Raw genomic sequence first — 13098 nt, 5'->3', positions numbered from 1 at the left:
CATTCTTAATGCAGCGTGTGCATGTGCAATCGCAAGCCAGTTTGAATACATATAATAAGTAATAGCTTCAGAAAAAGGACAGTCCGTGACTAATACTGTGACGTCAGATTGAAAGATTGGGTCTGAAAGGGCTGTGGAATACCTAGAACTTGGCAATGAACTACACTAAAACGAAAAATAAATGCTCAATGCCATTGAGGTAATTCTGACTCAGCAACCCTATAGGTTTGTGCGGCTGTAAATATCTACAGGCACTGAAAGCCTTATCTTTGTCCTACACACGCAGCGGATAGTGGTTTCAAACTGCTGGCCTATTGTTTAACAGCACAACTTGTAATCCACTATGCCACCAGAGCTCCTTTGATAGCGAGCGGGAGCAAAACGTTGGTAATTTTAACCTTCCGTGAGGCAGGATTGAAGGTCAGGAAGATGGCGTTGGTGGTAGGCCTCGGTAAGAATCGGGCTGTGGTGAACGGAGCTTCTGGCTCATAACCTTTAGTGTAAATTGATAAAGGTACCTGTTTCTCTAGACACTTGCCTATTGTGTTTCAGGAGAATACAGATTTTTATTTTAAGCACAGGACACACTGCCCCGTTGTAGACAGTCTCTAAATTTTTTGGATTGCAGCAATGTCTGATCTGATACTCTCATTAGTATGGCCCCCTGAGTGCACAGCACTGAGCATCCTGATTTTGAACTCCGTCCAAGTGCATTTTACTTTAGTATGTTTAAGGGTGCTGATTAGAATATGCCAGTTACAAGGTCTTTAACTTTATCGGGAGCTTTAATTTTATGCACATTTTCCAAAATGAAGACAAAGAAGTGGGTTGCATTAGAGGGATTCTAAGAACCTCATATGCAAAGTGACATTGAAAATAGTTACCAAAAAGTATCAAATAGGGAGATAATTTGATGGTGTCTTTTTGTAAGGTATCGTTTATTTCTTTTCAAGGAGTATCTGAAGCTGTTTTGAGAGTTACGTATATAATAAGGTTCAGTATGATAAGTCAGATGCCAGGCTTATAGAGTAGTCATAAATGAGCATGAAGTTTTGCTCTGAAATTTTTCTGGCAACCAGATTAAAACTGATGGACTTACTGGTTTTCAAAGGCGATGTAAGGATGGGGGGCGGGATGTGGGGCACGGCCAACGGGGAGGAATGTACACACAGGAAGAGTAGAAGGTTGGAAATGACCTCAGCCCAGTATAGTTGACTTGCATGTGAGGATGGAATCCACATTACACATCCCTCGTATGGACTGACTGATGCCCCGTATGAGTTCTAAAGTCACGGATTGCAGTTTCTTAGGTCCAGTCAGGTTTCACATTTGGACCATGCCCCATTCAAAGCTGCCCAGTGTCACGTTACTGGAGTTGGAGCGGTGATCTCAGGAAAATCTTCCCTACATCCCCCAGACAGAGCTTCCTATAGAAAAGCATCATGACTACTGGGAAGGAGTCTGCCGACCCAAGAGGGAAGAGAGGTGACCAGTGTAAACTGGACTGCTTAGCTGCTTAAAATTCCCAGGAGGAGGTGTGGCTTCATTCTGAGGTGGTGTTGACGAGATCTCTTAAGCTTAGAGATTCAAAATTGAATTCCTAATTCTTCCTTTTTGAAGCTCATCCCTCACAAGTGAGATTTAAGGAAACTATATCTGCCTTGAAACAGTGTTAAGTACAGATTCCTAGAATATCAAATATAAATCCAAACTTTCCTTTTAGAGACTTCCTGAGAGTTAAAGTCACCTATGCTCTAAACAGCCTCGCCATAGAGCTCTGGAACTGGAGCTCTGCCCCAGGAGCCCCTTCCCTGGCCCACTTTCTCAAGGCTGGGGTGGAGAGCACTTTCACACCTGGCCCAGGATGCCTCTTGGAAGCAGAAGGTAGCAGGAAGAATTCCATGGCCATGAAGGGCCTGAGCAGAGTGAAGGCAGGAGAGGAGAAGGCTTGTGCGCTCGGAGACGGACAGTCCCTGTGCTGGCAGTTTCCCTCCCTAATTAGACTGTTAGATTTGTCATAGGAATTTTCTGAGACGCTTTCAGATACTATAGATAGATCTCCCCACCCCCGCCACCTTAATTGTTGTTTAGTTTTCTGTTTTTAAAGCCATGCTTTGAATTTGAGTGGTAAGGGAATTAGACTAGGAGACTCTTAACAGCCACATTTTTTTAGGGTTTTCTTTTTAATTTTATTGATTTTGTTGTGTTGTTGAGCTTATACACAGCAGAATATCCACCAGTTTCCTGTCCCTGCGGGTACAACTCATTGGCATTGGTTACATCCAGTTTCACTCTCATCTCCCACGTTGTTCCTCCCCAGGAACACACACTCAGTGCTTTCTAGGGCCTCTCGTTCATCTTTCAAGTTGCTGTTGTCAGTCAGATCCCATGTCGATTTTAAACAAACTTCACAGTGCTCAAGGGAGCCCTCTTTTGCTAGTCAGGCTAACTGATTATTTGGTTTTAAGAAGTGTTTAGGGGATACTTTTAAAATTTGAAGGACATCCCAGGGCAATAGCTTTGGGGGTTCATCCACACTTGAAGTCTGGGTTCCTTGATAATTTTAAGTTCTGTTCTGTGTTTTTCCCTTTGGGACAGGGTTCTTCTATACCATCTTTGGTCAATATGTTGACGTAATTGTAGGCAGACACCACCACCCAATTTCTGGTGATATCAGCCACATAGTTTGCTTCATGACGCACTTTGTTCTTATAGGACAAGAACGGGGTTTAATTTTTTTTCTCTCTTCAGTACTACATTGTAGGATCTTATGGTCATAGTGAATGTGTGTTAAATAGAGAGATTAAGTTAAAAGCTATTTCTTTTTATGTACCTGGCTTTGCATTTGTATACTGTTTGCTCCCTTCTGGTTAAAATGCCTTTATTGGTTCTGAAAACATCAGCGCAAGTGGACCAGCAACAAGACTAGCTCATTTCTTATAATTCACTGGCACTTGGGCAAGTCATTCCGCCTCTAAGCCAGTTTCTTCAACGAAAGGAGATTAGACTGGCCATCTGCTCCCTTGGGTACCTTTTAGGTGCTGGTTCTACCCTGTGGCCCCTGTGCTTTGTTCTGTGTCACTCCCATCTGTTTGTCAGTCACATTGCAGTGGAGGGATTCGCAGGACAAAATGGATTCGCACTGAAGTATGAAAATGTACTCAGAGTCCTTAGATGAGCCACATGAATCATTTCTTGTTCATTTTTGTTTTGTTTTCTTTTTAAATCATTTATTCTTCAAGCTCGGTTGGCGCAAAGCAACAGTTCTCAGCCTGTGGGTAGTGACCCCTTTGGGCAGCAAACAACCCTTTCACAAGGGTCACCCGCTTCATAACAGTAGCAAAATGACAGTTATAAAGTAGCAACAAAAATAACTTTATGGTTGGGGGGGCCACCACCACATGAAAGGATCAAGAACCACTGACTTAAAGGAATGGTAGAATAATGCTGATGAAGGGAAGGGAGCAAAGATGGAGTTGACAGCAAATGCGACATGAGGCTTACCCACACTGCAGAGACTGGTCCAGCACAGTCTCCCTTAGCCACGATTATATGCACAGGTGTTGAAGGGAGGCTGTGTGTTTTGGAAGTAAAGGTGTTTAGAAATGGTTGGGAATCTCTAGCTTGCTGTACTTTTGTTCCATTCTTCTTTAAAAATTGGCTTCCATTGACAATAGACTCATTTTCTTTGAGCGTCAGACTTGAGATCTTTTATCAACAGGTTTGTGTTTATTAGCTGTACCTGTCAGGGTTTAGCCACTTTGAAGGTTAGCGTGCAGTCTGTATAGTGTGTGCGCGCTGTCTGTAGTCGGTGAGTCCTCGTCGTGGGGGAGCTCCTTCTGGTACAAGGAAAACTGAACACCATCTCCTTGTTGCCCTTCTCTGCCTCCTCCCTCAACAGCAAAAAGAACATACGGAAACAGCGAATGAAAATTTTATTCAATGTTGTTCTTGAAGCTCGAGAACCAGGTTCGGGCAGAAGACTTTGTGATTTGTTTATGGTTAAACCATCTAAAAAGGATTACCCAGACTATTATAAAATCATCTTGGAGCCAATGGACTTGAAAATAATTGAACATAACATTCGCAATGACAAATACTCTGGAGAAGAGGGAATGATAGAGGACATGAAACTGATGTTCCGGAATGCCAGGCACTACAACGAGGAGGGCTCCCAGGTGAGGACCTGGAGAACCTTGAGGGGTGGGCCAGGCACATCTTTTGGGTGCTGGCGGGAGAATGTGTGGTGAGAGGCCCCACCCTATAGAGGCAGGTTACAGGACATTCTTTGCAGTGACTGAGTTAAAACTGTCATTTCTTAATTGATTTAGTAGTTCATTCTCTGTAACCTGACATCCTGGATTTGAACCCTACTTTGACAGTTCTTGTGTTAGCAGTTTATCCCTTTTGAGCTTCAGCTTCTTCATCTGTAAATTAAGGATATTAATTGTAGGTTGTAAGATTTTAATGAGGTGATAGAGAATTTAGCATAGTGTCAAATATTCAACTGAGAGCCAATAGCTTTAAAATCTTTTATTATAATTATTATCACTATCCTCAGTGTCCATACTTTAAGGTTAGGCCAGAGAGTTGTATAATTATGTAAGAGTTGGCATGATATTCTTAAAAATTCCAATCAGCTAATTTTGGTATGAAGCATATGGATTTTCAGTTTTTTATCAGTATAATAAAATACATGCTTCCTTCTTTGATATTTTTCTGATGTCTTTTGTATACTTTAAATCTCCAGAATTAAATCACATTTTCAAATCACTTAATTCCTTTATCTGCTGCTGTACTGGAATTATAAATAAAACAGGCATTGAGGGTACTTGTGGTACACATAAATGGCTCTCTGTTTTAGGAGTATTCACTGTGCTCAGTATCATTGACTAATATGCCACTTACCTATCACCGATAGAAAAAAGACCACACTAAAGGGAGATGTCCACAGCCCACCTGGTGTGGTGGGCAGTCAGGGAAGGGACAGCGTTTCAGCTGGGGAAATGGGGGCAGGCAGGTGTGGGACAAGGCCCTTAGGTGAGTCGCCTTGTTTCTGGCCGCATAGTCCCGTTGTTGACTCCACAGCTGGGATAATCGCTGCCATTGCCACAGGTTAGGTTCCAGACAACACTCTTTCTGAGAACAGATTTGGGATGCTGCTCGTCAGCTATCAGCCAGGGCTGAGTCTGCAGGAGGAGATAAGTTTATCAAGAACACACTACATGCAAATGTGTCCTAGAAACTCCATTCAAACTCTCAAAGATCTACTACAGTGTTCTCAAACATGAGCGTGCATGTCTTCACCTCATAGTCAGTCATCTGGGAAACCTTCTGGACCCACCCATAGAGAGTATGGTTTGTCACTCTGTAGGGAGCCTAAAGGGCCCTGGGGGCACAGCGATGAAGGGTTCACCTGCTAACCCCAGGTGGTCAGTTGGAACTCCCCATTCGCTCTTCAGAGAGAGAGAGAGAGAGAGGTGACGTCAACTTGTGAATGGAAGCCACAGGCAGCTCTGCTCTGTCCTCCTGATGAGTCAGAATCAGACTTGCTTATGAATGAGTTACATGTGTACCAGAAAAGGTTCATTGAGAAAATAACTCAATCTCTCTGTGGACACAGGTATACAATGATGCACACATCCTGGAGAAGCTGCTCAAGGATAAAAGGAGAGAGCTGGGCCCGCTGCCTGATGAGGATGACATGGCTTCTCCCAAGCTCAAGCTGAGTAAGGCAGCTTCGCCCTTGGCTACCCAGCTCAGGCGGGCTCATTTGCTGAACTAAGATGTAATTAATTGGTGAAGCGATTTAAACTCCAATGTGGAGTTTTTTTCCTTCTTTTCAAGCACTCTTGAATCTTAAATAGTTAGCTCTGGGGAATAGAGTATTACTGTCAAAAGGTTTTGTTTACTGTGTTGGGAGCATTTTGCTAAGTAAGAGGGGTGGGGATTTTTTCTTTATATGAGACCCTGAAGTTTATGAGACAGTGGTAGCGTGTGCGCGCGCTCTCTCTGTCTGTCTCTGTCTCTCTCTCTCTCTGTCTCTCACTCTCTCTCTCTCTCTATCGTTTGTTTCTTTTGCCACATGTGTGTTTGTTCAATATCATAATTAGGAAGGAATCCCGACCACTCTTAGACTAAGGATTTGAGAGGTTAGAGATGTCCCACCACTTTCTGTCGGTCATCTTAGCTGCCCTCAGAGTGCTTTCTTGGACAGCTATAAAGGACAGGGATGCAGGTAAAATCATGAATGCTACTGAGCTGAACAAGGGGTTTCCACTTAAAATAAGAGAATTATTAAGCAAATGATATTGATGGTGTCAGGTAAGGTTTTTAGAGCCATATTTACTGAAGGAGTAGGGGGTCCAATAGACCCTGCAGTTTTCTTGTGCAGTGACTATAAACTGAATTTCACTCTAGCTTTGTTAGGGTTCACTACTAGTAATGCACCTCATCTTCTCAAGGAATTTCATAGTCTCACAGAGCTCCGTTGGCACAAGTACAGACCTCTACTTGCTCTACTTCGTAGGGACATTGACCTTCCCCAAATAAATGAAATCTCATTCGTCAGTTAAGAGGCTGGTAGATAATTTAACAATAGCTATTTCAATGTATTTGTTTTCATAAGCACATATAATTATATTTGAAAAGTGCAAAGAAAAGGAGTTTTGATTTGGAATGTTTTCGTTATTTATATTTATAATGATGGTGAACATTTAACATGTAAAGAACAGTAGAACAAGGCTCAACATCGATCGAGATTGTGACCATACTTAGCACCACACTGTACCCCCTTTTCTTCCTTCCTAAATTATTGTAAGCAAGTCCAATCATGCCATTTTGTTGCTACATAATGCAGGACTTAATCTGTTAAAAGGAGGACATTTCTCAGATAACTATGAAGTCATGATATCAAAATTGGCAATTCTTTGGTTTTATCTCATTTTAACATTTTTCCAATTTTGTTGATTGTCTGGTGTATTTTTACAATTGATTTCAAGTCAGACCTAAACGTTCTCTATATTACATTTGATTATTATGCCCATGATCTCCTTTCATGTAAAGCCATCTGTTCTCTCCATTTCCCTTCATTTTTTCACACCAGTGACTGATTGAAGAAACTGGACCAATGTGTTTGTTATATAAGGTCCCGTGTTTTAGATGAGGCTTTTTTCTTCCTTATAATTCCCTTTTTCCTTTATCACCCTTCTATTTTTGGAAAACTTTTCATGGTGAGTTGGATGAAGGTTACAGAGTAATTGTTAGGTTTGCATTCAGCAATCACCCACATTCTATTACATTTTACTCAATCCCTTCCTTGTAACATAGCTCATCTCCTCTCCTAACCCTTCTGACTTGGGTCCTTGAGTAAACTGTCCCAGCCTGTCTAAGATGGGAAGCCTCAGGAATGCGACTGCTCCCTCTCCAGTTCTACCTGGTTTGCCTGCAATTCAGCCACACACAAGAGTTCAGTTCCAGAACCCAGTTTTGCTTCAGCGGTGTCACCCATTTCTGTCTGACCTGGAAACGGTCCTTTTGCAGGTTTTAGTTCTGATTTTGAGTTTTGTTCCACATTCCCATGTGCGTGTGCACACACGCGCTCGCTATCCAGGATTGTCTAATGAGATTTTTCAGAGCAGCTAGGCACAATATTGTTTGTCTCCTCTGGAGTCATGCACACTGCTGCTCAGGGGGGCTGTTACTTCCCTAGGCTAACTGCTTCCATGGCCCTAGTGGCATAGTGATTTGCATCAAGGGAGAGCGGTGAGGCTGTCTGCCCCTGTAGAGATGTCTGTCTTGTCTCAGACACCCACAGAGGCAGTTCTGCCGGTGCTGTCGGGTCTTTATGAGTCAGGTCAACCTGATGGCGATGAGTGCGGTTGCCCTGTTTGCATGTGTCTTCTCTCTCCATCGCTCGGATAGGGAGACCAGCAGGTGCACCTTGGATGACAGACCTCAGTGGTTAATCACCAACATAGGATGTAGACTTTGTTGACTGTTATGTCAGTTGGACCTTAGTGTCCCTCCAGACAGTAGTCCTGTGCCTCTACACCTCCCTTACTGTAAATGGACATGATCTCTTCAGACCTGACAAGTGCATTTTCAGATTGGCAAGGATACCTTATGCGCTTGACTGCATTGAAATTGTACTGCGAGAAAGAAAAAAAAAGAAATTGTACTGCGAGGAGTCCTGTTGGCTCTGTGGGGTAAATGTTGGATTCCTGACCAAAAGGCTGGTGGTTCAAGGCCACCAGCTACTCCAAAGAAGGAAGATGAGGTTTCCTGTGTAGGGTCAGTATGTGTGTCAGGGTGGACACTCTGGCACGGGGTTGAGTTTTTTTTGTTTAGGTTACATCTTATCTTGGAGAAGATTCGAAGATGGTCCATTCATTGCATTTAATTGATGATGATTTTTAAGTGTCTCTTACTTGCCAACTCCCTTTTCCTCTTCCCCTCTTCTCCCCCCCCCCCCACTAAAGTTTACTTGTTACTTGGATTGATTGATTTATTAAATTGTTTTATTGGGCGCTCATACAACTCATTGCAATCCATCCATCCATCTATTGTGTCAAGAGCATTTCTGCATTTGTTGCCCTCATCATTCTCAAACCATTTGCTATCTACTTGAGCCCTTGGTATCAGCTCCTCATCCCCCCACTCTCCCTACTGTCCCCTCCCTCATGAACTCATAAATTGTTATTTTGACATGTCTTACATTGTCCAACATCTCCCTTCACCCACATTTCTATTGTCGATTTCTCAGGGAGGGGGTTATATGTAGATCCTTATAATCAGTGTTCCCTTCCTCCCTCATCTTCCCTCTGCCCTCCCAGTATCGCCACTCTCAGCACTGGTCCTGAAGGGGTCATCTGTTACTTGGCTTTAACTGTAGATTCTCAACCTGGATTTTTACAGCTTGCTTCCCCATCGTTGGTTCCTCTGCCCTTTGTTTTCTCCTGAAAATCCATAGTTGAAGCCAAAGGCTTGATCATATTTAGCTTGATCCCTTGTTCCCTCCGTTGGCACAAAAGACAACTTCACGGTGGTGTGCGTTCTTTTCTTGGGGGACACTTGGCAGCTGGCTGTTCCCTTTTATCATTTCTTGCTCATGTAGAGAAACTTTGTCTCATCCAAATGTGGATAGCCAATCAGACCAGGGTATTTTTGTTTGTCTTTTTTAGAAAGGAAAATAAAGGCCTGGTTCTTTTCTTTGTTTGGCTTATTAATTAGCCCTCTTAACATTAACCCTTTTTAATTTTTACATGTGTAAAATTTTATTCACAGTTTAACATGGTATTCGGTAGTAACACACACATACACAAAATTAGTTTACTGTGTACTAAGGCGGGGTTATTTCTAATTTCACAGACATTTAACAGTTGAGGAAACTGTTTAGATTAATAGGCTCAAATAAGACTACAAAACTACAGAGGTCTGCTTGAATTAAAAATGCTGTTCCCCACCACCAAAAAAAACGCAGTCCCATTCTAGTGGCTCATAACTAACTAACTAACTAACATTGTACACTGAAATTATCTAGAGGGAATCTGAAAAGGAGATGTATTGAATTTTTAATCAAAGAAACATGTAGTTCAAAAAAATCCAACGGCAGTCACCTGCCTCTCCCTGCCCAATTTCTTCTTTCCTTTCTCCATACAACCAATTTGAATTCTTAACTGCTTATCAGTGACCTCTGTTTTCATTAAAAAACTGTTTATATTGGTTTCTTTTCTGTATTAGGTCTGAATCGACCCTCCATGACACATCCCTCGGTGGTTAAAGAAATACACCTGGTCTGGCTGTATCCCACATATGGGGACTCTGCAGGGCAGAGTCCAGCGGCCCCAGAGTGTCTCCTTGGCATTGTCTTTACAGAAGCCGACTGACACTTCTTTCTCCTACTCCGAGGGGACGGTGGCATTAACCTAGTTTTTATGTATGAATAAGAACTCCCAGAATGAACCATATTCTTGAACCTGACCCCCTATAGTTGTTGTCCTTTTTGATGCTCGCTTTGTCCCAATCTGGCTCCTATGTCCTTTTGACATGGTAACTTGTTGATAGACTCTTTATTTAAGATACCAGGCTCACCTTGTGTAAAGTGGGAAACAGATACTTACCACGGAGCTCTGACTTTTTATTGGAAATTAGTGTTTCCGAACTTGTGTCTAGGTACCTAATACCAACTTGGTCATATTTCCCAGGTGTTTTTAGTGAACAGAGATAAGAGGTGTGGGTGTGTGTCTTTACATAAAATCCTGTGTAACTTAATAGAGTAAAAGGCTGCAGGCTTTTACTCAATCTCTAACTTAACAGTTGTATCAGTTTTGTTAGAATATCATAAATCTACGCATTTGCTTTATTTCACCTTATTCACAGTTGTCTCACTACTCTTCTAACAAAAATGACTATTGAAAACTTAAATTTCCTTTTGGTTCTTGTGTTCGTTCAGGATATTTTCCACTAGACGTGTGCTCATGAATTACTGGGTTTTACAGATTACCTGGAATAGTTCCTTTCGTAGTGTCTGTGCCGTCAGCCATATAAAAATTTAGGATCACTTCTTCAGTTTTGTCCAATGACATTAAGTCTCTTTCTTTAGGTAGGAAAAGTGGCATTTCTCCTAAAAAGTCCAAATACATGACTCCCATGCAGCAGAAACTGAATGAGGTCTACGAGGCTGTGAAGAACTACACCGATAAGAGGGGCCGCCGCCTCAGCGCCATATTTCTGAGACTTCCCTCCAGGTCCGAGCTTCCCGACTACTACCTGACCATCAAGAAGCCCATGGACATGGAGAAAATTCGAAGCCACATGATGGCCAACAAGTACCAGGACATGGACTCCATGGTGGAGGACTTTGTCATGATGTTCAACAATGCCTGCACATACAATGAGCCCGAGTCCCTCATCTACAAAGACGCCCTCGTCCTACACAAGGTCCTCCTGGAAACTCGCAGAGACTTAGAGGGGGATGAGGACTCACATGTTCCAAATGTGACCTTGTTGATCCAAGAGCTGATTCACAATCTTTTTGTGTCCGTCATGAGTCACCAGGATGACGAGGGAAGGTGCTACAGCGACTCCTTAGCAGAAATTCCTGCTGTGGACCCCAACTTTCCCAACAAACCTCCCCTTACCTTTGACATCATTAGGAAGAACGTTGAAAATAATCGATACCGGCGGCTTGATTTGTTTCAAGAACATATGTTTGAAGTACTGGAAAGAGCAAGAAGGATGAATCGGTACGTTTTCCAAAAGCTAGTTCTTTTTGAGAAGGTGTGATGTTGAATGCAAAGCAGAAGGGCAGTGTTGGTGACCTGCTTTCATAGTGGTGCCGATTCTGAAATCTGATGGGCCAGCACTTGTGGGGAGTACGTGCTGGGGGTGGGAAGGAAGGAGGACCACTTTGAATCATCTCAGGGCTGCTTAGACTGTTGCCACCTGAGACCCCTTTTTGCCCGATATATTTGCAGTTCAGTTGACGCTTTGCATTAGGCTGTGGTGAAAAGTAAGCCAAGATCGAAGGTCTGTTCAAAAGGATCAACGCTTAAAAGACAACCTTTTGCAGAGTTTTAAAGGTCAAAATGCTAGTAATTAAAAACAGTAGCATAACTTTTAAAGTTAGAGTTGAATCCAAGAATGCTTGAAGTAAGATACCGTATATACTTGTGTACAAGCAGAGTTTTCCAGCACATTTTTAATGCAGTTTTAGTGGTAAAATTGGGTGTCTCAGCTGGTATTCGGAGCAGCTTATACTCGAATATATACGGTACCTTTGCAATTCAACACTATTTGACAACCATTTCAAGAAAATATAGAGCAGTGATTCTCAACCTTCCTAATGCTCCTCATGTGGTGATGATCCCCAACCATCACATTGTTTTCATTGCTGCTTCATCACTGTAATTTTGCTACTGTTATGAATCAGGCGACCCCTCTGAAAGGGTCATTCGGCCCCCAAAAGGGTCTCTACTCACAGGTTGAGAACCGCTGCTATAGAGGCTCCTTCAGATTTTTCTTTTGAAGAGAAGATGTTCAGTGCTCTGACGGAATCAACCCAGAAATAAGCACATTGAAGTTTGCATCAGATTTCAGTTTCTCTTAACTTAGACTTCTGGTATATCTTGGCTGCATCAATCGTATAGTCACCAGTTAGAACAGGCTCATTCAATCCAGAAATGACAGTATGTCTTTGACGTGCCCGTGGGGAGTGTAAACAGTTGAGGATCCTGGAGCTCTTAGCCTTGTCATGCTAAGGTCTAGACCTTTAGGCAGCGTGCTTGGAAGCGTGGAGGAATTCCAGCTAAGGAGTCGTAAAGTCCATTAAGGGGCACTCGTGGGTCTTCCAAAAAATATGAATAGCAACACTTGCTGCTCATATTAAGCACCTGCTCTTTGTAAATCACATGAGAGGCACTTTCTGGAAATTATTTCTAATCCTTATTACAGCCTTTTTCCACAGAGGTAATACTCAAGGCATAGGCAGAGAAGTGAGTTCCCCCTGAAGTCTCATCGTAAATGTTGCAGCTCATCTTGTTCCCACGCTGCTGAGCCAGGCACTCAGACACCAGTTAGGGAGTACAGCCAGAGATAAGCAGGCCTGAATTCCACCCTCTGAGAACTTGAAGTCTTGATAGACAATACAGAGCCCTTGGAAAAAGATAATTGCAGACTCCAGACATGTGTAACCAGCGGATACTTGGTAAAGGTGGCAGGCATCGTGGGGAATAAGAACTCTAATATAAACTGGGAAGAAGACTAGGAGGCAGGTGATTCAGTTGAGTAGTGGGGAAAGGAGTACAGATATGTGGGAGGGGAGGGGGTGGAGACTTTAAAAAGCTCCTGGGGAAATTCTGTTGTCTTTAATTTGCCACAGACTTTTTGAAGCACCCTTTTGAGCAGAGGCATGGGAGTTCTCAGTGGGCACATTCAGGAAATAATTCTTATTCTCAGACATTGGAGGTGGAAATAAACAAAGTCAGAATCTACAGGAACTCTTTGAAAACAAGTGTTCCCTGAGAAGTTTCCAGATGATGGTCTGTGTGCTTGGAAACACCATTTAACCTAGAAGACAGGACCCCTCCTTTCACTGAG

The 13098-nt window shown here is 42.7% G+C and overlaps 1 protein-coding gene across 13 annotated transcripts in view; it reads left to right on the top strand.

The window, feature by feature from the left end:
- Positions 1–13098, top strand: part of PBRM1 (polybromo 1) — an 82069-nt gene that overhangs the window by 35082 nt on the left and 33889 nt on the right. For all 13 annotated transcript variants that reach the window (XM_075547495.1, XM_075547494.1, XM_075547491.1 and 10 more), the window contains 3 exons: positions 3902–4178; positions 5624–5729; positions 10604–11246. In XM_075547495.1, coding sequence (XP_075403610.1) covers positions 3902–4178; positions 5624–5729; positions 10604–11246 — 1026 coding nt within the window. The remainder of the gene's footprint in view (positions 1–3901; positions 4179–5623; positions 5730–10603; positions 11247–13098) is intronic.

The sequence above is a fragment of the Tenrec ecaudatus genome, chromosome 4, assembly GCF_050624435.1.
Source record: "Tenrec ecaudatus isolate mTenEca1 chromosome 4, mTenEca1.hap1, whole genome shotgun sequence".
Classification (NCBI taxonomy): Eukaryota; Metazoa; Chordata; class Mammalia; order Afrosoricida; family Tenrecidae; genus Tenrec; species Tenrec ecaudatus.
Note: the sequence above shows the minus strand (reverse complement) of the source record. Positions and strands in the feature narration are given on the sequence as shown.